The sequence below is a fragment of the Podarcis gaigeae genome, assembly GCF_964106915.1.
Source record: "Podarcis gaigeae genome assembly, chromosome: 8".
In the NCBI taxonomy this organism is placed as follows: Eukaryota; Metazoa; Chordata; class Lepidosauria; order Squamata; family Lacertidae; genus Podarcis; species Podarcis gaigeae.
In genome coordinates, this window is record NC_139684.1 from 4,693,077 (window position 1) to 4,716,324 (window position 23,248).

At 47.2% G+C, this 23,248-nt stretch overlaps 1 protein-coding gene and 1 long non-coding RNA gene across 7 annotated transcripts in view; one reads left to right on the plus strand and one right to left on the minus strand.

The window, feature by feature from the left end:
* LOC310851240 overlaps nucleotides 1-23,248 on the plus strand; it is a 984,470-nt gene that overhangs the window by 955,934 nt on the left and 5,288 nt on the right. For 2 of the 5 annotated variants that reach the window (XR_014567634.1, XR_014567635.1), the window contains exon 1: nucleotides 22,369-22,735. This is a non-coding gene — a long non-coding RNA (uncharacterized lncRNA). Of the gene's footprint in view, nucleotides 1-20,923; nucleotides 22,812-23,248 lie in introns of those variants that run through there. The other 3 variants (XR_014567631.1, XR_014567632.1, XR_014567633.1) reach the window with 3 other exon arrangements.
* Nucleotides 1,281-17,159, minus strand: TMEM150A (transmembrane protein 150A). 2 transcript variants are annotated; one of them, XM_083753415.1, is made up of 7 exons: nucleotides 17,044-17,159; nucleotides 7,914-7,961; nucleotides 7,494-7,580; nucleotides 6,770-6,837; nucleotides 5,597-5,724; nucleotides 4,796-4,973; nucleotides 1,281-2,650 (listed from the first exon to the last, which is right to left on the minus strand). In XM_083753415.1, exons 1-7 carry the CDS (start codon nucleotides 17,142-17,144, stop codon nucleotides 2,409-2,411), a joined length of 852 nt encoding a protein of 283 aa, XP_083609541.1. In that variant the 5' UTR covers nucleotides 17,145-17,159; the 3' UTR covers nucleotides 1,281-2,408. The 2 variants fall into 2 exon arrangements, with proteins under 2 accessions (XP_083609541.1, XP_083609540.1); XM_083753414.1 differs by lacking the exon at nucleotides 17,044-17,159 and adding an exon at nucleotides 10,415-10,629.

Consider the following 23,248-nt stretch of genomic DNA (forward strand, 5'->3'; position numbering starts at 1 on the left):
AATACCAGTTGCTGGAATCCTCAAGAGGAGAGAGTGATCTTGCGCCCGGGTCCTTGGGGGTTTCCTATAGGCATCAGGGTGCCCACTGAGAGAACAGAATGCTGGACTAGATTATTCCTGACCCAGCAAGCTCCTCTTAAGCACGTGACAGGCACTTCATTGCTGGTTGTTTGGCAAGCACTGTCTTGACAAGTGTCAGTCTGATGCCATTAATACAGATGACTGACAAGTGAGTAGTGTCAAAGTGAGAGGGAGGGAGTTGAGATGGAGATCTGGTCTGCCAGAACAAAAAAGTTACCCAACCCTTCATTATATCATGCAAAATCCCCACAGCTTGTATGAGTCCTCTGCGTAGCTTGCTAGATGCATCTTCAGCCATGGCCATGTTGGAGAACCACTAGGAACTACACCCAAGTGGTGGCTCTGCTTCAGAACATCCTTAGCCAATGGTAAAGGATGATGGGAGTTCTAGTCCAGCAATATCTGGAGGGTCACTCTGCCCCTCTTCCTGCACTTTAGAGGGCTCTGTGGCTAAGAAAGGCCGGTGTGTACTCTCATCTTCTGTGAAGCAGCCCTCGGGTGCTATGTTTGTACAAATGCTGGCTGCTATTACCAAGTTTCTGTTTTTGTGTGTAGAGAGACAGCAGACTGAACCTTCATTTTGGCGAGCAAACTCTGGAAATACACACAACCAATAAACCCAGCTAAAGAAAAGGCCATTCCCTTGGCATGTGTGATTTTGGTCTCTAGGTTGGGGTGGCAAATATGCAGGAGGGGCATAAAGTATGCAGGACAGCCTTTTTTGGCCAAGGTCTGCAACGGCAAGGGGACAAATCGGGCCAACAAATAGGCGGGGTAATGGCAGCTGGTGGCTTAGAGGGTCCATGAGTAGTACTGCAGAGTGGAGACTAATCCCAGGGACAGCAGAGGGAGCAGAAAACTACTGCAACAGTAACAAAACAACACCAAACTCTGGCACTCTCCCATTCTGCCTGGAGAGAGTGATTTCAGAGCACTTAGAAGCCGCAGTCCCCTATTGTTGCCTTCCAGACAAAATTGCATTTATCAGAGTGGAGCCTCCTCTACGACCCACTTCCTAAGCGACAAAGCAGGGGAGGGGGGGCCTCAGGTGTACCCCCTTCCCTTTTCTGTAGGCACTCTTCCTTTTGCAATTCCTGGATGTGCGCACAGGGTGTGGAAGGGGCACCTTGCTTGTGATGCTCTTCTGTTGCTGCTGTACACGTAGACAGACACACACCCATCAGACAAGGCAGCGCTGCTCTGATACAACTCTCTTTATACACATTTTATATAGAGATATATAAAAAAAACTTCTAAAAAATACCAAAACAGTTTTACCCAAACATACCAGCTCAGACATGGGGGGCTGAGGAACAGAATCCTCCTCCTCCCTGTTCAGCCCAGATACTTATGGGGCAGATCGTGGAAATCTGCCTTAGGTAGTGTGCCAAGTCCTGGGGTGGGGACACTCGTCTTTTCCCTAAGACAGAGTCTCCTTTTGTTGCTTCTCCACCCTGTTTTCCCCAGGAGCATCCATATTCTTGTTGCGTCGAGACCACATTACTTCTTACAGGCCAAAGTATGGAGGTGGTGGTCACCTCCCAGAGAGTAGTGAGGGGTATCCTTCATTCACTAAACCCACCTGTCCCCTGCCTCTTTGCTCAAGCAGCTCACGTAGGTCCCTATATCACCCCAAAAGGAAAGTAGGTGGGGAGCGGCAGTGAGATGCAGTCATATTTTCCAAGAGCAGCCATTGTCTGCAGGCACCCAAACTGTATTCCAAGCACCTTTGGGAAACGAGTCTGGCTCTGCTTGGAAATGAATCTGGAAACAGCTGTTTCCTTTGGCACCAGTTTGCAGGCCCTGGGGGGGGGGCAGCAGGAGGGCCAGGCCCTGCAGCAACCTCCCCCAACCTCCCGCTGCCCTCCAGGTGCATTGGATTACAACTCCCATCAGCCTCAGCATCACCTGGCCATGCTGGTGGGAACTGTAGTCCAAACCCCCAGAGTGTGTGTGCAGTAGGTTGGGTGAGAAAGCTTAGCTGCCAGCAAGGACAGGTTTTCAGGAAAGGTTGTCATGATCCAAGCTATATAGGTGGGGGGCTTATTTGAGAGTTCTGCCTCCTGCCATCCAGTGCTCTTAGACAAATAGGCACTGTCTTTCCTCCCTTAAGAGTGCAGCACCGAGCAACGACAGAGGGGAATTAGAGGGGAGTGCTGGCAGCAATAATATTTTTCTTTTTTTAAAAAAAAAAAATCTTTTGGTACAAAATTAAAATCCCCAGGAGGGAAAAGGTGCCCCTCTTCCCCCATTGGGGGAAAAAAAGGCAGCTCACCAAAGCTGCCGGATGTGGGATGGAAAAGCAAAGCCATCCCCACCCGTTTCCCTCAGATCATAGCGATGCTCTCAGGGTTACAGTTAAGGTGAGTTGAGGTGCTGCTGCTGCCTGGTGATTTGCACCCCCTGCTGTTTGAATGCTGCAGCGCAGCCACCATGGTGTCATTGGAGACGGCACCAAACTCGTAGGTGAAAGTGCCGTAGAAGATGAGGATGTCAATGACGAAGACCCATTCGCAGATGGCAGCCAGGTGCTGCAGGAGGAAGCTCTCATGGATGAAGAAGATTCCACCTGTGGGAGAGTCAAGGAAAAGTAGGCATGCCTGCGGAAGGTGTGTTGGCTTGGCTGGCTTTGTGATGGTGGCAGAAGATTCCCTCTTTGAGCAAGAGTGGGCAGAACTGGGACCTACTACTCATTTGTTTAAGCTATTGCATTTATACCCCACTTTTTCTCCAAGGAGCTCAAAGTGGCATACCCAGTTCTCCCCTCATTTAATCCCCACAAAAATCCAGTGAAGTACCGTATTTTTTGCTCTACAAGACTCACTTTTTCCCTCCTAAAAAGTAAGGGGAAATGTGTGTGCGTCTTATGGAGTGAATGCAGGCTGCGCAGCTATCCCAGAAGCCAGAACAGCAAGAGGAATTGCTGCTTTCACTGTGCAGCGATCCCTCTTGCTGTTCTGGCTTCTGAGATTCAGAATATGTTTTTTCTTGTTTTCCTCCTCCAAAAACTAGGTGCGTCTTGTGGTCTGGTGCGTCTTATAGAGTGAAAAATACGGTAGGTTAAGCGGAGAGGTAATGGCTTGTCCCCCAGGTGAGCTTCATGGCCACGTGGAAATTGGAACCCTGGTCTCCCAGGTCTTTGCCCAACTCTCTAATCACTACATCACACTGGCTCTCTAGTACACCTCTGGGTGTTTGCCAATTGATTAGAATGGCTTTCCAACTCCTATCTAGCCTCAAAGTAACGTTTGTCTCCTCAGTTATACTGCTAAAATTAAGAAAGCTACCAGCAGATTTTCTTGTGTGAGAAGGACAACTACATTAACATTCTTAAAAGAAATTCTATACACAGTCTATATACAGAAGCAACCTGTTTTTAATTTGGAGTGTGAGTCTTTCACACCTGGCTCTGGCTGGTATATCCTGGATTTATAGTTTAAAACAAAAACAAGTAGACTTGGCAAGCCTGAAGTCCGTCCACTCCTGAGACATGACAGAAAGAACTGATACAGCCACCTATTGGGCTCTGGTGGTGCTTTAGGACTCGGCTCCATAGGCCCAGGCTGTGGACCCCACCTTCCTAAAACTACTAAACAGGATGGGTCTGGTCAGCACCTGGGTGGGAGATCACTTAGAAACCACCTGGACACCTCCTAAGGTTCCATTGATAGGAAAGGATGTAAATGCAGCAAACTCGCATCTGGCATGAGGTTACACTCCAGAGATGGCACAAAAACGATCTTGCCATCTGAAGCTGGTGCACCAAACAGGTATTAGCCCCTGAGCAAGGTTTGCTTTACTGAGCTCTGGGAGGCTCCTGCAAGATCTTGCAGAGCCACCCAAGTTCCCGCAAGATCTTGCCAGACCCTCTCAGAGTCTGATGAGCAAAACGGAGCTTAAAAGCTCTTTCCATGACAGGAAACTCCTGTGCAAAAGGAACTTTTAAGCTCTCTGCCTTCCAGGCATTTAACTTGTGTAATTTCAACTGGCTGGCAGTCAACTGCATAAAGTTACCTGTGTAAAAAAAAGTTTTGGTTTGAGAAGTCGTGACCTCCTTAAGGATCTATACATTTGGCCAACTGTGACAGGGAACCGAGACACCTGTGGCAAATGGGATGTGTGCAGAGGATGAGGGGCTGGCTAGCTGGCTGCAACCCCTTCCCAGCGCATGAACAAACAAGATCTTGAGCCCAGTTTGAAGCAGTGGATCAGAGAACCTTCCTGAAACTACGCCCAGGCAATTAATTGTGTGTGTAAACTACAAATGCCTAAAAAGTGTGGAAAACTTTGGCTCTCCAAGGGTTTGTGAACTACATCTATTGGCACCAGTGGCATGTGGAGGGCCAAAGGTTCCCCATTCCTGCCCAAAAGCTTAGATAGCAAACTTGTGGCTCTCCATGTTGCTGGATGCAGACTTCCCCCAGCCCTTGCAGCCAGCATGGTCAGGGGGCAGGAGTTAGCTGGGAGGCTGCAGGTCCTCTTGTCTCTGGCCAGAAGAGAAGCACAGGGCCAGGGTTGGGAGCACAGGTATCAAGAGGGCAAGCTGAAGAACCACAGGTTAACGCAGGCATGGTGAAGCCCTTCAAGTGATCACCTATCCCAGGAGAAAGGAAATCCTGTGTGAGAAAGGAGGGAATTCTCTAGAGGAATGGGTGTCCCCCTGTAGCGCACCCTGCCACCAAGTGGCCCGGCCCCTGCCACCAGAAAAGGATACTCAGGACAAGGGAAATTAAGGCCACAGTGGTAAGGAAGACACGTAGATGTGCCATCCAGAAGTCCAGGACAGAGATGGCAACATGGTAGGAGAGGACACACTGAAGGCAGACAAAAAGCAGGCCTGCCGGGAAGGCCACACCGGCTCCGATGTAGTGAAGGGATTTGGCATAGTCCACCTAAAGCACAAGGAGAGCCCAAACACAGGTACTGGAGCAATCATGTTCCATTGTGGAAGCCTGACCTTTCCCATTATTATTTTTAAGAAGGCAGGTCTCCTCGTTCCATTTTTAGGCAGTTAAGAAAAGTCTTCCATCCCGCCAAAGTGTCATGGGTTCACCAAGTCAAATGGCATCTTCCCCTACACTTGCTGACAAGCAGGGGCCACAGTCTACAAAGGAAATTCCCCTGCACAGCCTCACTACAATGAAAATGGCTGTGCCAAGAGAATTTTGCTTTGGGGGAAGGCTCCCGCCCCAGTCGCTTCAAGCCACCCCCTCCCTCATTCCATCCCCCAGTCAGTAGCTCTCCAAAGTGCATCTCCTCCATGTGTGCATTAGGTTGTTCCAACGCAGAGTACGTGGGGTGGGGCTGCCTTTGCAGATGGTACATATTGCCTAGGGCGACTGGATAAATAAAACCCTCTGTCCTCTGCTTCTTGCCCTGTCCACCCCCGCTATGGGCCATAATCCTGCCTTGCCAGAGGCAAGAGGTCACTCCAGGTGAAAAGGAACTCAACTATGTCACTCCCAAATGGGAGCTGCTTTGAGACCCAGTGCTGCCTCCCCAAATTTCTGCCAACCTGGAAATTGCCGACCACAACCAGGCCAGCAGCGTTGGTACAGCCTGTGATCAGCGCAGTTGTGTTCACCCAGGAACTGTGGCTCTGTTCTATCAGCTGCCCATAGCGCAGGAAACAGATCACCAGCACTGTTGGGGGAAGCAAGAGAGATTAAGGAGAGGGCACCATGGATTCTGCTCCAAGTTGTGAGACAAACACTCATTGGACATACCATGCAGCACAGGGGCCCCCCTCATGCCCCCACAAATTAGCAGCAACACTCTTATGTATGCACTGCAATTCTGTGGAAGTACAGGATATGGCCCTGGGTACAGAGCCCAACTTCTTGAAAAGGTCAACCTTTTTATTTTTATAAAACAAAGCATGCTTCTCACTCTGCCACTGCAAAGATGTGGGCAATACCTGCTGGAATCCCAGCAGCCAGGGGCAAGAGTGAACACAGGCTTCAGTGGGTGAAAGATTTGGTTCCCTTGTGTCTTCCGTGACTCAGAGTCACAGTAAGTTAAATCAGGCATAGGCAAACTTGGCCCTCCAGATCTTTTGGGACTACAACTCTCATCATTCCTGACCACTGGACCTGTTAGCTAGGGATGATGGGGGTTGTAGTCCCAAAATATCTGGAGGGCTGAGTTTGCCTATGCCTGAGTTAAATGGATACTTTCCAATTACACAGGTCAAAGAATTCAGTTTTACTTGGTGTAGACCACTTTTGATTGCCTGGTCACAGAAGTTTAAAATTTCTCCATATTCCCTCACATTTCTGATAGCAGAATGCTTTGAGAAAGGAAAAGGAAAGAAAGCCCCTGGACTCAAGAGTCTATCAGTATAAAAATGTGGAGAAAGACTAAGCAGATGTGGATGTTTCCAGGAAGTTATCGGTCAACCTTCAGGATGCCCCTGGATGCAACACAGACCCTCGAGCAATGGATTGGGGTTTCCCTCAGTCCCCGGCTCTTCACAAGACAACCTTTAGCTACATTTGGCAGGCAGAAGGCGTTTCCTCTACAACCAGGCCGGCTTCCTGTATGCCCCTTGAAAGTCAGGCACTCGCTCTGGAAAAGCCTCTCTCTCAGGGGCTCGTATCCTGGGAAGATTTACGCTTCAGGAGGGAATGGATGCTGTCTACTGGTGCTTGCTGGCCAGATGTGAAGAAAGGGGAGAAGCAGCACTTACCCATGAAAGCTCCAACATTCCCAATAAGACTGAAGAGACAACTTTCAGGAGGATACGTGCCACATTTACTGCAGGGGGGAAAGAATCAAGAATGTTAGCATGGCTGAGAGAAACCACATTCTACACATTTGCCTGGATGTTGCCAAATTGATGGACTTCTGAAGTCATTGTAAGATGGCACAACTGGGAAAACAGCTATTTCTGACCAAGCCAAGTACAATACGAGAAAAGGGAAGTAAGAGGTGACATGACAGAAGTTTATAGGATTATGCACGGCATAGAGAAAAGGTTTTCTCTGTCTCATAACATTATATCTCACGGGTATCCTATGAAGCTGAATGTTGGAAGATTCAGGGCAGATAAAAAAGAGGACTTCTTCATGCAGCGCAGAGTTGAACTATGCAACTCACACCTACAAGAGGCAGTGATGGCCACCAATTTAAAAGAGAATTAGACAATTTAAAAGGATTAGACAGATTCACAGAGAGTGGTCTTGCGTTTGAATTCTGCTTGCAGGTTTCCTCCAGGCATCTGGTTGGCCACTGTGAGAACAGGATGCTGGACTAGACTTATTATTGGCTTGATGCAACAGGCTCTTATGTTCATATAGCCAATGCCCAATTTTAACTCCAGCCAGAACTGGCTCACCCACAAGGGATGCAGGGGTAGCCTCTGTGCCCAGAACAGCTCCATTGCAACCCATTACAATTCTTTCCCCACTCACCTGATCAAAGGGACATCCTCCAAGGTGCAGCAGCTTTTGGGGTATCCATGCTTGGCAGAATCAGCAGAGCAGGACTCATTATATGACCTGCAACAGTTTGGACAGGTTAGCTGGCAATGTAACGTGCTCCAAGAAGGGGTACAAACAAGAAACTGGGCCAGTTTTGCAGGACAAGGAATGTTAAGAAGCTAACAAGACTAGGAACGTATGAAGTTGTCTTATATTGGGTCAGACCACTAGTCCACTTAGCTCAGTTCTGTCTACACTCTATCAGCAATTCTCTAGGATTTGTTTTCAACAGGGGACATTCCCAACCCTACCAGGAGATTCTATGGTGCAAATTGGGGACCTTCTGCATGCAGAGCAGCTGCTCTCCCCCCGAGCTAGGACTCTGTCCTCTTGCTTTATGGAAGGACTTACCAGTTCTCAACAGGACACACATGGTGGTTCATTACTGCCATGGCATACCTGTGAGAGGCAGAACAGAAAAATACAGTTAAGGGTGGACTGGACATGAAAGCATTCAGACCAAAATGTGTGAGCATAGCAGCCAAATGGGGCCGGATCAGCAAATAAAAATTATATTACAATTGTTCAAAGATTATATCGCCTATACCACCTGAAGCTGACTTTCCAAAAGCGAAGCACATCCAATTAGCTTTGTATAACTCAAAGCAGACAAACAAATAAGCTTTAAAAGCCTACAACGGGATGCACAAGAATGGCAACAGAGTTCTGGAAGGTGTTCAAATCATTCTTTTTATGCCAAGAACAATTCAGGTTTACAGGCAGCAAACATATTTTAAGCTGTTCTAAGTAAAAAGAAAAACCTGCTCGGGTTGCCCCTAAGAGGAACTAAGATGAAGACAAATGTCTCCCTTTCCCCTGACCTATCAGAGGACCAGTGTAGGTCTTTAAGGCAGCCAAGGAGGATTCAAAGGACTCTGCCTCTCCCTTCCCTAAATGCCAGTAAAGGCTAAGGGCACTGGGAAGGGGCTGGTGTTGCTCCTTAAACTGCTTAAACCTGCTGCTCTGGAATCCCTTGTATCCCAGCCCGAGAGTGTTTGCCCAAAGCCCTGCTCACACACTCTCTGGGTGCATTTCAAGCTCCCATCTGTTCAGAGTGGACCAGAGGTGACAGTGGATAGCATCAACTGCCCCAGGCAAAGAATTGCAATTCCTGCTCCACTGCTTTTCCCCAGGGTAAGCAATAAAGCAGCAGTAAAATGTGTCACCCCCAAGACTGGAAATTTCCATCACCAAGACAAAGAACTTTGGAAAATTTCCACAATCCGATGAGCTTTGGGAACTCTCAACCTGCTCTCTGCTTTTGTGTTGTTTACCCAGGAAACTGGCCCTGCTGAGAAGAGATTCAAGCTAGGAGGGCTGTTCCAAAGAAGCATCTGGGAGACAAAGATAAAAATGCAACTGTTGCTCTCCAATTCGCCGGCATGTTCAGCTTCAGCAGCCACCTCCAATTTTAGGCTGACAAATTACTAATGACAAAACAAAATAAAAAAATTCTTTCCAGTAGCACCTTAAAGACCAACTAAGTTAGTTCTAGGTATGAGCTTTCGTGTGCATGCACACTTCTTCAGATTCAGGTATCTCCACCTATTGGAGAACTAACAGATTATATTTAAATGAACCTGACACAAGAGTGTAAACAAGATGATAAATTGCGGGCAAGAATTGACAATGATGCAAATGGGAGCGGGAGGTGTGAGGGAGTCCAAAGATGTTAAGAAAGTATGTTATATGTTATACTGTTTTTTATCTTTGCATTTTTATTCAAAAATCTTAATATTTATTTATTAAAAAAATAAAAATAGAATGATCCTTTGGGTTCCTTCCAGCCCTACAATTCTATGATTCTGCAATGTTTCCTCAGCTGCATGTAGTCCTCATCACAAGCAAACATTAGTGGCAGCCGCTGTGTAACTGGGACCAAAAACAAGGGCACTTTCCCAAAGTGCTGTTAACTGAGCTGGCTATCCAGAGCCGGGGCCCAAAGACTTGGGAAACATTAAAACCCTTTCCATAAAAGCAACGTACAGCACCACCTTCCATTCTGTCCCCACTGGAATGGAGGCATGCTAAAGGTGTACTACAGGCTTCTCCAACCCAGCCACCCTCCAGGAGTTTGGGGCTGATGGGAGCTGGTGTCTAACACACCTGTGAGTCTCCACTTTGGGGGAGACTGGCCTGCCTATACAACAGCACACCACAGGGTCCCTGCCACCGTTTTCAGCAAACATTCTCTAGTAAAGTTGTGGTGCGCACACCACCTTTTATGAGGCTGGAGAGAACTTCCTCTCAGTGGCTGCAGGTGGGAACTGCAGGGTAAGCCAAGGACACAGCCTATTTCTGAGTCCTTGCAGAGCTGAAGACAAGATGTTATCGTGGAACTTATGCCTGTCCCTCCAGCACCAGGGCTGTTACCCCCCACAGCTGCTGACATTTCTCAAAGGGGAAGCTTTCCCACCTTGGTGCTGTGAGGAAGAGCAGCCAAAAGCTCTTAATAATACTACAGAAGGGAAGATTGCCCTTACAGTGATCAGTGTGCCTTTTTGTCAGGCAATCAGGCCCTATATGATAAAGACAGGGTCCACCCTGGCCAGAATACCCTGATCTACTGTAAAGAATAATCAAAAGTGTCGCCCAAGTGCTGTTTAAACTGTAATGGGGCAAAACCTCGAGTCAGCAAGATCTATCACAAAAAGCTAGAACTTTTATTCAGAGCACAGCTTTGGGACAGATTTGCTGAGTTGCCTTTGGCAATCTCCTAAATAGAACAACAGTTCAGGGAGAGAAAGAACCAACCTGCTGCTTATTTGCTGGAAGCCACAAGCCAGCCACACACACACTTTCCAGGCTAGTCATTCATGCAGAACACAGGCAGAAATCAAGACAGCTCTTACACAATCCATATTCCAGTGATCGAGAAGGCAGAGAGGCTAATGGGGAGGAGGATCCACGCTGTCATTAGTGAGTGCAAGTACACAACAACATGTGTGGTGGGGAGGGGGGGGAGATTCAGATGAGGGAGGGAGGGGAGGGGGGAAGGAAAAGAGGAAAAGGGAGGGGAGGGTGGGCACTCGCTACAACTGTAGGCCTCCAACTGGAACCATCAGAAGGCACCTGCTGCAATAAAAGAAAAAAAAAAGTGTGGGATTAATCTCAGCTGAACCAAAATTTAAAAGAAAAGATAGGGTCAATCTGGCAGCATACCCAACCCACTTTCTACCCCCCTCTCCAATCAGCAGCATGCATGCACAAAGGCCTTCTCAGTTTCCTCATTGATTCATCCTTGACCATAATGCCAAGGCAGAAGAAACACAGGATATTAAAATATAAGAAAATAAGTACATCTGCATCCTTAGTGGACCCTGCCTCAATCCATGCAGTTCTGAGACTCTAGAGCAGGAGTAGGGAACCTTTGGCCTTGCAGACGTTGCTGAACCACATCAACCCCAGCAAGCATGACTAGCACACCTGGAAGGCAAAGGTTCTCCATTCATGCTCTAGAGCAGCCTTCTCCAACTTGGTGCCTTCCAGGTATTTGGGGCTACAACTTCCGTTACCCACAGCATCATATATATGGCTGGGCTAACAGGAAGCTGCAGCGTGAAACATCTGGAGGGCAGCAGCTTGGGAAGAGGAAGTTGCTCACTGGCCAGCTGCAATTCTCAGCTAAGCATCAGTCTTCTCCTCCCCCCCCCCCCCCCCGCTGTGCTGCATGAAGCAAGGTCTTTGCATTCAAGGGGTGCTCGTGAATTGGAAATGCCTCTTTCAGATGGCATGAAGTCCAGGCATGCTAAAGGTGACAGCAAGTCTGGATTATACAAACTCAGCCCACAGATGGACAAGCCCCTCTACCGCTCCCACAAGCCGACCTTGGAAGACTGTCCTTTATTGACAACTGTTTTGTCTCTCTCAGCCATTGCAAGTTTTTTTTTTTTGGGGGGGGTCCTCTTTCCATGCATGACAAAAGATTCCAGATTGCTATCAAGTTGATCACAACACTCCTTCCATACACACAAAGGAAGCATCATTTAAGGCTTAATGCAACAAGTTATTGTTGTGAACTAAAAAGTGGATTAGCCATGCTCAAATACATAATATAAGCCTCCAGGCTCAATTGAGTCACACTCCATGTCCTCATTAAGACACATCTAGTGGATTAAGCCCAAGGAGACTGGCTGAAGATTTAGAGAAAAGTAAAACATGTTGATGTGCATAAGAAGTCCTCAGGAACAGAATCCCTGTAGTTCCAAGAATATCACAATGCAGCCAGCCAGTTGAAATTGCACAAATTAAATGCATGGAAGGTAAAAAATGACAAAATAACTCATCTAATTACAGAAGAATATAAAATTGCTATCACATACCATCACTAATATGGAAAGTCTTAAAAAACGTACCCGTCTCTGTGTGCATATTTCCTGTTCTTCCTGTAATTAGATAAGTTAGTTTGTCATTTTTTCCCTTCATAGATTTACCCTTGTTCTAAGCTAATAATTGCGTATTGTCTACATTTTACTACACAGGTAATGTTGCATATTTGCATTCTCTTCACATTTTATTGAAAGATTTGCTTCGTATTTTGAACAGTATTCAACCAGAAGATTATGACACTTCCTTTAAAAATAAAAATCCAATGAATTCATTCCCAGCGTCCTTTTCATGAGACACAGCAGGGATTCTTTTCGTCTTGTTTTCCATGGAATATTTCAATCTGGGATATGAGTCCACAGAGACTTCAAGGAACAGCCTCTCAAGTTAATAGCTCAGTTGTAGGTGACTGATGCAGTGCTGTGGGTTTCACAGAAATATTTCCTACGCAAGTTAGGGTAATTTGCACAGAGTCTTTTACATCAGAAAATGTTGATCCTCCTAGAGACAGAATTTAATTCTGATTTATATTACTTATATTTAGTAAACAAAGCTAAGACTTTGAAACTGACAACCTTGCCTAATATTTGCAAGTGGCATCCATTCATTATTAATTATTAATGAACATTTCTGAGGAAAAAAATCAAGCACTGGAAACTGTCCCCCCACACCCTTGCTTTAATATATGGTGTTCAGACGTCTTGTGGTACTACTATTCTAAAGTAAGCCCATCATTTGTAGTGGCTATTAGATATTCCTTTAGCTTCAGACCTGGTTCGCTTGACACCCTAAGCTTACCAAGACTATGTGAACAAGCTACAGGGGTACCTTGGGTTAAATATGCTTCAGGAGTTACATACGCTTCAGGTTACACACTCCGCTAACCCAGAAATAGTGCTTCAGGTTAAGAACTTTGCTTCAGGATACGAACAGAAATCATGCTCTGGCGGCGTAGCAGCAGCAGGAGGCCCCATTAGCTAAAGTGCTGCTTCAGGTTAAGAACAGTTTCAGGTTAAGTATGGACCTCCAGAACGAATTAAGTACTTAACCCGAGGTACCACTGTATTTGTTCATAGACAACTTGGCTCCTTCCAAGTCCTTTTTGTTGCTGCACCAAGGTTTGCCTTACTGCAGGGGTCAGCAAACTTTTTTCAGCAGGGGGCCAGTCCACTGTCCCTCAGACCATGTGGGGGGCCAGACTATATTTGGGGGGGGGATGAACAAATTCCTATGCCCCACAAATATCCCAGAGATGCATTTTAAATAAAAGCACACATTCTACTCATGTAAAAACACACTAATTCCTGGACCCTCTGTGGGCCGGATTTAGAAGGCGATTGGGCCAGAAGGCGATTGAGCAGGTTTGTTAGTAAGCAACTTTTAACTGCTTGAATACTGCTTCAAGGATTGACCTCCAGTTAAAATCCAGCACCTTGAGTCAATAATTGTCTTAAAGATGTCAACGCTGTTGTCATATTTGGAATAAGCTTTTCTAAATAAGCAACCATTCCTAGACCTCTTTATTGACCAGCGTTCTCTGGACTAGGTGTTTCAGGTAAAACCTCTTGCATCAAGTTTTAACACATCTGTGGTTAAGATATGACATAGATTTTTTTCCTGAAATCAAATTTGAGTCACACACTTCACCCTCCCATTATAACCATGTTCTTAGAACACTATAACATTTTCATTTCTTTTAATATTTGAAAGGCATTAATGTATTTCCAAGAAAGACAAGATATCAAAGCAAATACAGTATGAAAAATGACATTAAACCATAAAAAATAACAACTGTTGCATAATACCACGGAGAATGTACACAATCTAGAACTTGTTGTCATCTAGCTGAATTCACCAAAACTTCTATGGTGGGTAGGTTAATGATTTTAAAAGTAAATAACAATTTAAAACCAAGTTCAATTACAAGTTCCTCTTTTAAAATGACATGGTTTAGAATTAAATATGAACACAAAAGGTCAATTCATGACCTCTTATGAAAGATATATTTTCTTTGCAAAGAACAACCTGGGTAAAAGGAGATCCTTCTTGGTCATCGAAATAATTCCATGTCCGTATACTAGGGTACAAGGTGCAGGTACTGGAAAGCCACCACAAGTGTAATCTACTGATCCATCTGGCTAACCTTTCATTCCTATTTTATGCCTAGTAACTAAGTAATCTCTGCAACTGGCTCAAAGTACCTGTCAAACATTTACTTTAAACAGAAGAGGGAAAACTGGGCTGCCCAGTGATTACTGCCACCCCTTGTTTGCTCCTGAAGGAATTCATTTTTTGTGCGATAGGAATGGTCTGGGCAGTTATATAATGGGAAGTTGCTTTTAAAAATTACAATTACTGTGCTGTATGGGTAATATAAATAAGTATTTTTTCTAAAATATTGAGAAATATCTGAGAAACATGTGGTGTTCCCTCCAAGGCTCCATGCAGTTTTAAAACAATGTGTTTAATTAAGATTTACAGCAAGCAATTGCTTTGCAGTTTTATTTCAGCAGGATGTAAAGAAATGGACAGTTCTGACTTAGAGCACTGTTTTTAAATTGATTTTTTTCCTCTGTAATTTAACTAATGATTTCCCCCCATATGATTCAATTCCATTTTATCTTTATCCTTTACAGTATAAGGCCACTGGCACCTTCCAAAGTGCATGAACTGCTGGTGGTGCTTATGTATTTTATTTTTCGTAAGCAATCTAGGCCTTTCAACATATCCTGGTAATCTGTTACTAGCATTTCATTGATCTTCTGGGACACTTGCTATCAACTTCTTACACCAAATCTAAAGGAACTATAAATAATGTGTTCATCAAAATCTGCTACTCAGAAGTCCAGTGGCCCTGCCTTGACTATATACATACCTGCAGTTCTGATTGCATTTACCTAGAGCCTCTTTAAATTTTCCAGAAAATATGACTAATCTGGTATTGATGTGTTTCAGCTTGCAAGGCTTTGTAAGTTAAACATGTCAAAGATGCGCACACCTTCCAAAGCAGAAGAACTCAGTGCACCCATGAGTGGTTCTCTCATTTGTTTCTGTTGGTGTACTTCACCTTGGGAATCTATCTAGTTCAACCATCCCCAACCTGGTGCACTCCCAATGTGCAACTCCTATTAGCCCCCAATCAGCACATTTAAGGAACTATAAAGAATTTGCCTGTGAAGTTAACTAGGAGTAGGGGAAGAATGCAAACATGTTGAAAAGTTGTTGAATAATACGAAGTAAATAATAAACAAATACTGCTCCCAGACTTGACAACTTTGCAGCCACTTCCGCCTTAGATTTTATGCTACACACAGTACAATACAAGGAGCTCCCCAAACACAGCTTTGTGCCAACAGCTTTCAACCACATATGAATCTATGTTGCCTCCTTCACTTGGATTTCTAGTAAAGAATGCAGCATTTATTCTGGGAGTTTAGCATGCTTCTAATGTAGCAATCAAAACTGGTTTCTTACTTTTCCATGAGAAACAACACAGATAAGGATTAAATACTTGTTACTTCTTCACCTGCTGCATCAAGAAACAGCTGCCGCCTGAAGCCTCATCTTTTTTTATCTGCCCCATAAGACAATTCAGTTCAACTCCCCTTTCACTCCTTCTCCAGTTCCTGACTAGGCTTTCTTCAAACATTGTGGGGTGGGGTGGGGATAGCTTTGCTTAGCTGCTTTTCTTTCAGATTATGGTCTGCTACAGTGCAGTTAAACTCAGTAGGTTGACACCAGGAGGAAACAGAGTAAAGAAACATTTACTGATGCTGCGCAACTCTTACACCAAGTGGTCTCAGTGCACTGGGTTCAAATTTCTGCTGATAAAACCCAGAAACCATCAACTCCCCGCTCCCGCTGACCCAGTCTGGTTTCTCCTATCAACAACAGGGTTAAATGCTACAGAAAAAGTTAGCGTAACCCAGGCATGTCTGAAGTCTGTTTCGGGAGCCTAATTTGGCCCCCGTGGAAGTATATGTCAACAAATTTGGGGTTAAATCCTTAAAAAAGCTCAACAATTCTTTAAAAAGCTCAACAACTTTGGTCGGCCCTCACACATGTTCACTTCATCAAATCTGGCCCTCTTTGAAAAAAAGTTTGGGCACCCCTGGTGTAACCCAATCCACTCTGACCTTCCACATTACACACCGGGCTGCTGCTTGCCATAGCTTGGGCTACCTGTAGCCACCCCAACCAGATGAAAGCCAGCCTGGACCAGATGGAGTCACAGCTTGCAAGCTGAGTGCCCGTGCCATGTTTGCAAAGGCCCAGTAGGGATACAACACAGCACCCTCCTCAGCTACCCACCAGCTGAGCAAAACAAAGTGGACAATAGGGTGCAGGTGAAACGTGCAAATGCATTTCACAGCTGTGCTTCTTAAAGTATCCGATGGGATGGGCAACCAGCAATTCCACACACACAATGTGCCAGGGACCGATACCATATTTGGTGCCTGAAGCGTCCCACCAACCTGGTCCACCACATCTGTGTAGCCTTGCTTATTTATGTTGCATTTATGTCCCACCATTTTCTCCATGGAGCTCAAGGTGGCTTACATAGTTCTCCAGCTCCCAACAACCACCTTGCAAAGTAGGCTTAGGCTGAGAGGCAGGGACTGGCCCAAGGTCACCAAGCAAGCTTCATGGGCGAGTGGGGAAAGGAACCCTGGTCTCCCAGGCCCAGGTCTCTCGCTCTAACCACTGCACCATCGACTGATTCCCTAACAGCCCTGACCGCTGTGGGGGGGGTTGGGGAAAGAGGGCTCAACCCTGTGAAGCAGTGACTGGCCCCGGGGGCCCCGAGGGAGGATTTGGACCCTGGGCCCCAGTCCACTGCACGCTGGGGTGAGATAGAGGGGAAAGGAAGGCGGGCGGGCGGGGCGGACCCCGAATCTGACTGGGCCCCGGAGCCCAGCCTTACGGCAGCAGCCGCCCGAGCGAGGCGCGGAGGAAGGTCGCCCGGCCGGCGAGGCGGAGGGGAGCCCACGGGCAGCTCAGCCAGCGCGGAGGTCTCGGCGGGACCGCCCTGAGGGCCAAGCGGCAGGCAGTCATTCAACAGGGCCAGCTCTCCTCAGCGGAGGCCCCCAGGGCGCGCGAAGGGAGGGAGGGGCGGGCGGCGAGCGGGGAAAGGCCCCTGCGCCCCCCGGGTTACCTGGTCCCCGCCGCAGCCTGACGAGGAGCACCGCCGCCCTCGCCCCCTCGCAGACCTTTAAAAGGGCCAGGCCGGCCCCGCCTCGGACCCCTCCCTCGCATAGCTAGCCCTCATATATAAGCACACCGGGCGCAAAGGGCGCTGGGAAGTGTAGTTCCCCACGCCCCCACCCACTCCCGCCTTTTTTTTAGCGGAAGTAACTTCCTCCTCCTCCTGCAGTCGTCACCTTCGCCCTCAGCGGCAGAGCTACGAAGGATAGACTGGCGCATCTTACTGCCTCGCCAGGGAATTTCCGAGTTCGCGGCGCCCCTCCCGCTTTTCCTTTTTCACAACTCCCTCTCGGGGCGGAAGGGGCAGAGAGCAGCAGCAGCGTGTTCATCCGAGGGAAGCAGCAAGGGAGAGAGGCAGCGTGGTGTAGCGCAGTGTTTCCCAACCTTGTGCCTCCAGCTGTTTTTTGAACTACAGCTCCCATCATCCCTGACTAGCAAGACCAGTGGCAAGGGATGATGGGAATTGTAGTCCAAAAACAGCTGGAGGCACGAAGTTGGGAAACACTGGTGTAGCGGTTCGAGGGTCGGAGCAGGAGCTGGGAGATACCGGGGTTCAAATCCCCAGTCGCTTGGTCGTGAAGCTGTCACTGAGTGGCGTTGGGCCAGTCACTCGCCCCAGGCCTAGCCTACCTCACAGGATTGTTGGGAGGTCAAAATGCAGAGGAGGAGAACGATGTATTCCACCTTCAGCTCCCTGGAGGAAGGGCGGGATATAAATGTAAAAATAAAAATAGACCTTCTGCTCTTTCCCATTCCGGTCATATCTTGAGGGCTATGGGAATGGTTTTTCAAAAGTCCCTTCTAAACGTTTTAAAAACAACTTTGCGCCTTCAAATTCCAATGGGAAAGACAGCTCATTCCTCCTCACTCTTTTAAAACTGGTAGAAGCTGGAAGACACAAGATCTACCCACCCTGGAAGAATGGCAGATGAAAGTAATGGACTATATGGAATTGGCGGAAATGACTGGCAGAATCCGAGACCAGGGAGAAGAGTTGGTGGAAGAGGACTGGAAGAAATTCAAAGATTATTTACAGAAACACTATAAAAATTTTCAATGTTAATGATGCTGGAATGAAATGAAGTGGTTTTAGCAATAAGGTAAAATAGGAGTATGTAAAATTGGATTGATATTAGACGAAAATTTGAAGTTATATTAGGTGAAGACAAAGAATTAAGAGTAAATAAAGAGTAAATAAAGAGGGTATGGATTTGCTGAAATAACTATTTAACTGGAATACAAAAAAGGGAGGCGTGAGGAAGTCATGAAAATAAGCAAATGAATGATAAGATATCAGAATGAGGGATTTTTATTTTTTCATTTTTTCTTTTTATGTTAAATTTTGGTTTTTGTATTCTTTTTGTGTTTTTTGTTTACTGTGTACTGTTTGGTAACCCTTTTTCTTTTTGTTAAAAACTTAATAAATATGATTTTTAAAAAAACCTGGTAGAAGCATGTGATAACTCTCCTTTTAAGAGTTTCCTAGGTCCACCGACTCCTCACTCCATGCAGAACACTTGGTAGGTTGCCGCAGACGTGGCTCACTTTAAACTGCGCTCGCCTCGAGATTCTCCCAGCCTAAATCCAGTGCTCGGTTGCGCCCGAAAGACGTGTTGACTTCCACGGAGCTGCATTTTAGAAAGTTCTAGCTCACAATTTATTTCCTCGCATGAAATAACACCTATTCGAAAGAGCACGAACTCCAGCAGTAGCCGTTTGCTTATGGCTGGGCATGCGTGGAGCCGCAGCAGCGACTTGAAAAACTTGTGATTTCGCTTCTCCTACGGACAGTTCTCGCTTCCAAGAAATCGGAAGCTGGACGTGCGGACGTCAATCTATCAATAAATCAATGCGACGCATCCAGTTCCGCCGTGCCGTTCGCGGCAGCTGCGACGGAAACCCTAGGGAGCCAAAAATAAACAAATGCCCACCCTGTTAGCTCTGTCACCCGTGACGTGGACGTAAAAATCCTCTTCGAGCATAAGGGAGCTTACTCTCGCGTAAATAAACAAACAAATCCTTCCAGTAGCACCTTAGAGACCAACTATGTTTGTTATTGGTATGAGCTTTCGTGTGCATGCATGCTTCTTCAGATACTTCTTCGTGTAAACAAGTAGATCGACACTGGAAGTCCCCCTGCCCCCCCCGGGCATCCACGCGCTACACCCGCGCCCTTCAGATTTCTAACTCCTATCAGCTCCAGCCAAAATTGCCAATTATCAAAGGATGATGGGAGTTGTAGTCCAAAGAACAAAATGCTCCCGAGCAAAGCTGATTTTCCTCTCCCTCCCCTAACTGCCACCACGGGGTCATCTGAGGATCGCCTTGCCCTCTGGAGATGGAGGGAGAGCACAGAAAAGTCTGGAATGTTGCCCACCATTCAGCTCAGCCATCTGCCCCAACCCTTCAGATGTTTTGGACTACAACTCCCATCAAACCCACCTGGCACACTGTTACCAGACTTAAGGGGTGTATCTTTAATGGCCTAACTCCCCTTTTAAGGGACTCCAAGTTCGTTATTGGTCAGAGATGAATGAGCTGAAGGCAGGTCTTTATTCTGTTGCAACAAAGTCCCCCCACCTTTCTTAGGAGACAAAGAACAAAGTATGTCACATATTTTAAAGCAGGCATCCCCAAACTCTGCCTTCTAGCTGTTTTGGAACTACAACTCCCATCATCCCTGACCACTGGTCCTGTTAGCTAGGGAGCATAGGAGTTGTAGTCCCAAAACATATGGAGGGCCAGGATGCCTATGCCTGTCCTAGATCAAGTAAGAAATTCTGCCTTAAAAGCCTGGATGTTAGATTAGAAATATCCCAGGGGCAAAAGAGAAGATCACATGTACACTTTGGAGAAGGCAAGCCTTTAAAAAAGAAGAATAAAAAGGGAAAGTAGCAGATATTTTTCCTCCAAACAAAGGTAACTAATTTGGGGGGGGGGGGGCAAGTGTGCCGAAAGTCAGGTCCAAAACATAGGAGGCTCCAGGCAGGATTTTCTGCCATAGCAAAGTCGAAGGAGAGGCAGTGTGGTGCAGTGGCAAGAGTGTTGGACTGTGACCAGGGAGACCAGGGTTCAAATCCCCCCTCGGCCATTAAGAGTGACGTCGGCTGTGTGTGTCAATCAGTGCCTGCCAGAGTAACCTACCTCAGTGTTGTTGGGATTAAAGGAGGAGGGAGAGAACCATCTGTGCCACCTTGGGATCCTCGGAGAAAAAGGCGGGATAGAAATGCAATCAAATAAGCAGCCTTGGAGCATTTTCCGTGCTTCTCCTTCTGGCTGGCCTCCCTCCCAGGGCTGATGTGCGAATAAAAAAGGAAGGGCTGGGGGGGGGGGGGGCTGGCAGTCTCTGCCTCTCAGCCTGGCCTCCCTCCCGGGGCTGTTGGGAGGAAGCGCCATGGAATGAACAAGGGAGGGAAGAAAGGCTCTGGGCAGTTTCCATGCCAACCAGGGAGCTTCTCCAGGTCGGGCTTGGTGCGGCTGGAGCTGCTGAGGCTGCGCAGGGCCTTCTCCTCCCTCTTCCTCCTCCTCCCTCCCGCCTCAGCCTCTGACCACCTGCACCTGCACACCTGGCAGGGAAAACAGCACTTTTGCCTCTTCTCGCGACCCGTAGCTCAGAAGCCGCGCCGCGTTGGCTTTTGGGAAACGCAGTCCTCCCTGTCATTCATTTCCGTTCTCTGGGGGGAAGAATAGAGGGCAGGCACTACGACTCCCAGAAGGCAGTGGGCGAGCCGGCTCCAACCCCTCTTTCCTTTCTCACGCGCCTGATTCGAGGCCTCCCCATTGGCCGGCTCTTCCGACTCGGTATCTGGGCGAAGCCCTGGTCCTGTCAGCCAATGGGAGGCGAGAGTCGGGCGCGGGGGGCGTGGCAGGGCGGGGGGCCGTGGGTTCAAGATCTCGGCTGTTGCCCCCGAGCCCGGGACCCGAGAAACAGAGCCAGAGCCTCTTCGTCGCTCCCTCCTCGCGTCCTGGGGATGAAGACAGGGCTGGGCGGGGGAGACGTATATTGCATGGCCCTTGAGGGGTCCTATGGATGATATTGTGTGTCTCCCTCCATAGCCTCTCCCTTTCACCCAGGGACCCCCGAGCCCGGGACCCTGCGAAACAGACCCAGAGCCTCTTTCGGCCCCAGAATGAGGCGTCCCACTCGCCACAGGAAAGACTGGCGGTCCCTGCCCCCCAATGGTCCTGCTTCAATATGGAGCTGGAAAGGGAGGCTCCGACCTCCAGGCTCCCAGAGGCAAAGTGAGGAGGTTCTGGGAGGCCTCGCATTGCAGTTCTACAAAAGAAGACCACCCTGCACTAGTTAGCTCGGTTGGTTAGTAGAGCGTGGTGCTGATAATGCCAAGGTTGCAGGTTGATCTTCCTAAAGGCCACCTGCATTTTCCTGCATTTCAGGGGGTTGGACTAGAGGACCTTTAGGATTCCTTCTAATTCTGCAGGTCTGTGATTCTAACATCTCTAAGGGGGGGACACATCTTGCATCTCCCACTTAAAAGTGCTAGATGAGCAGTTTACAATAACTCCATGTGGTCATATTCCGGGTGCATGTAACTGTTGCTGCACCTCCCCCCCCCCCACGAGGTCTTTAGCAGTGAGTGACTACTTACCTGCATTTACTACTGACCCTGTGCCTTGGATTTCAACCTCTTGATTTGGCTAAGTACTGGTGCAGTGGTTGATCAGCTTGCAGTCTCTTTGTGTTGTGCTAATTGTTGCCACCCACCCACTCCTTGGGTCCTGGCTGGGCCCTTCAAATCCAGAGAGAAGCTGGGGTTATGCCAAAGCAGCCAGCCCACATTGATAGGTAGTGAATTACATACGATAGGATGTTCCAGCCCCGAATGACAGAAGCGTGGAAACTTGCTCTGATTGCCTTCTGAAGAGTTTAGGAACAAAGCAGCAAAAATTACACTTGTCCTCCTCTCTGGTCCTCTCCCTGGTCTTTGGTTCTGTGTTGTGATTGATCCTGTTCCAGCCACTGAAACATGGCTTGGAATAAGACTTGTCAACTTCATGATTGTCTAAGAAATGGTAGGGAGGAGCATAGGCTAATTGCTCATGGAATTATAAAGCTTTATCAAGTACCTCCAAAGCCATTAAAAATCTGTTTGCTTTACAAATAATTGAGCTTCTTATAAAAGTGTTGAGTATAGTCAGGCAGCTGATGTGATAACTGGGGTCTATAAAAAGACTATTAATCTTTGGTCTGTGGTGTAACCCTGCAGGACTCTTCAACCGAGCGTTCGGCCCCTGTCTCCGGATGGGAAGAGTAAGTCCAAGGTGCAGGGTTCTTGGTGTTGGGCAGGGTTATCCTTGGGCCTTCTCAAGTCTGGGCTGGTTTGTTTTTCTTCATTAAGAGTTTTTTTTTCTGGGCTGCTTAAGCTTTTTTTTCCTTTGGTGTTGTTTTCATTTCATTTCCTCTTTTTTGGGGGAAGCTTCAGTTTGGGAAGTGCTTTGTAAGAACAACTTGGACGTTTTTCTGATCTTGTCTGCTCAATCTCTAGGAATTTCCAAAGAGGAATTTTTGAGCAAGACACCTGCTGAAAGGTCAGAATGGGGAAGTGAAGGCAAAGATGCCTTCAGCTGCTGCTCCTGCCCCAATGGATGCCTGGAAAAGTACAGGACAAGTGCCTGGGCAGCAGGTCGGTACAAAGATAAGAAGTTTATTAGCTTTTGAAGACTTATGAGTAGCTGAACCCAGAAGGGCATGTTTTCTTGGTAATGTCTAGCCACAACTCCCAGTCATGCTCTTCAAGAGGCATCACATAGAAGGGGTACAAACTCTTTGTTCATTCTTTGTGATCTGTGCCACAGGCCTCTGTTGGCAAGAAATGGCAAGCTCTCAGAGGGTAAAAAGTATTGTATTGTCAGCCTTCGCCAATTCAAAGTGGCACCTAAAGGGATGGAGACATCCATGTGTTCGAAGACTCAAAAGGTGAAAGGGATCGGTTTTAAAATCACTGAAGACAGCCTAGTATTTGACGACTTGCCTAGTAGCCCCAGGCAACCAGGAATTTCATGCAGGTGACTGAGCAGCCAGCTCACTTGATTTCTTGGCTAGCTATAAAGGAAGCGTACTCTTATCTCATCCGCAGTCATCACAGAAACACAGTGGACTATCAGAGTGTCTCTCCTCCACCATCCTTCATGGAAGA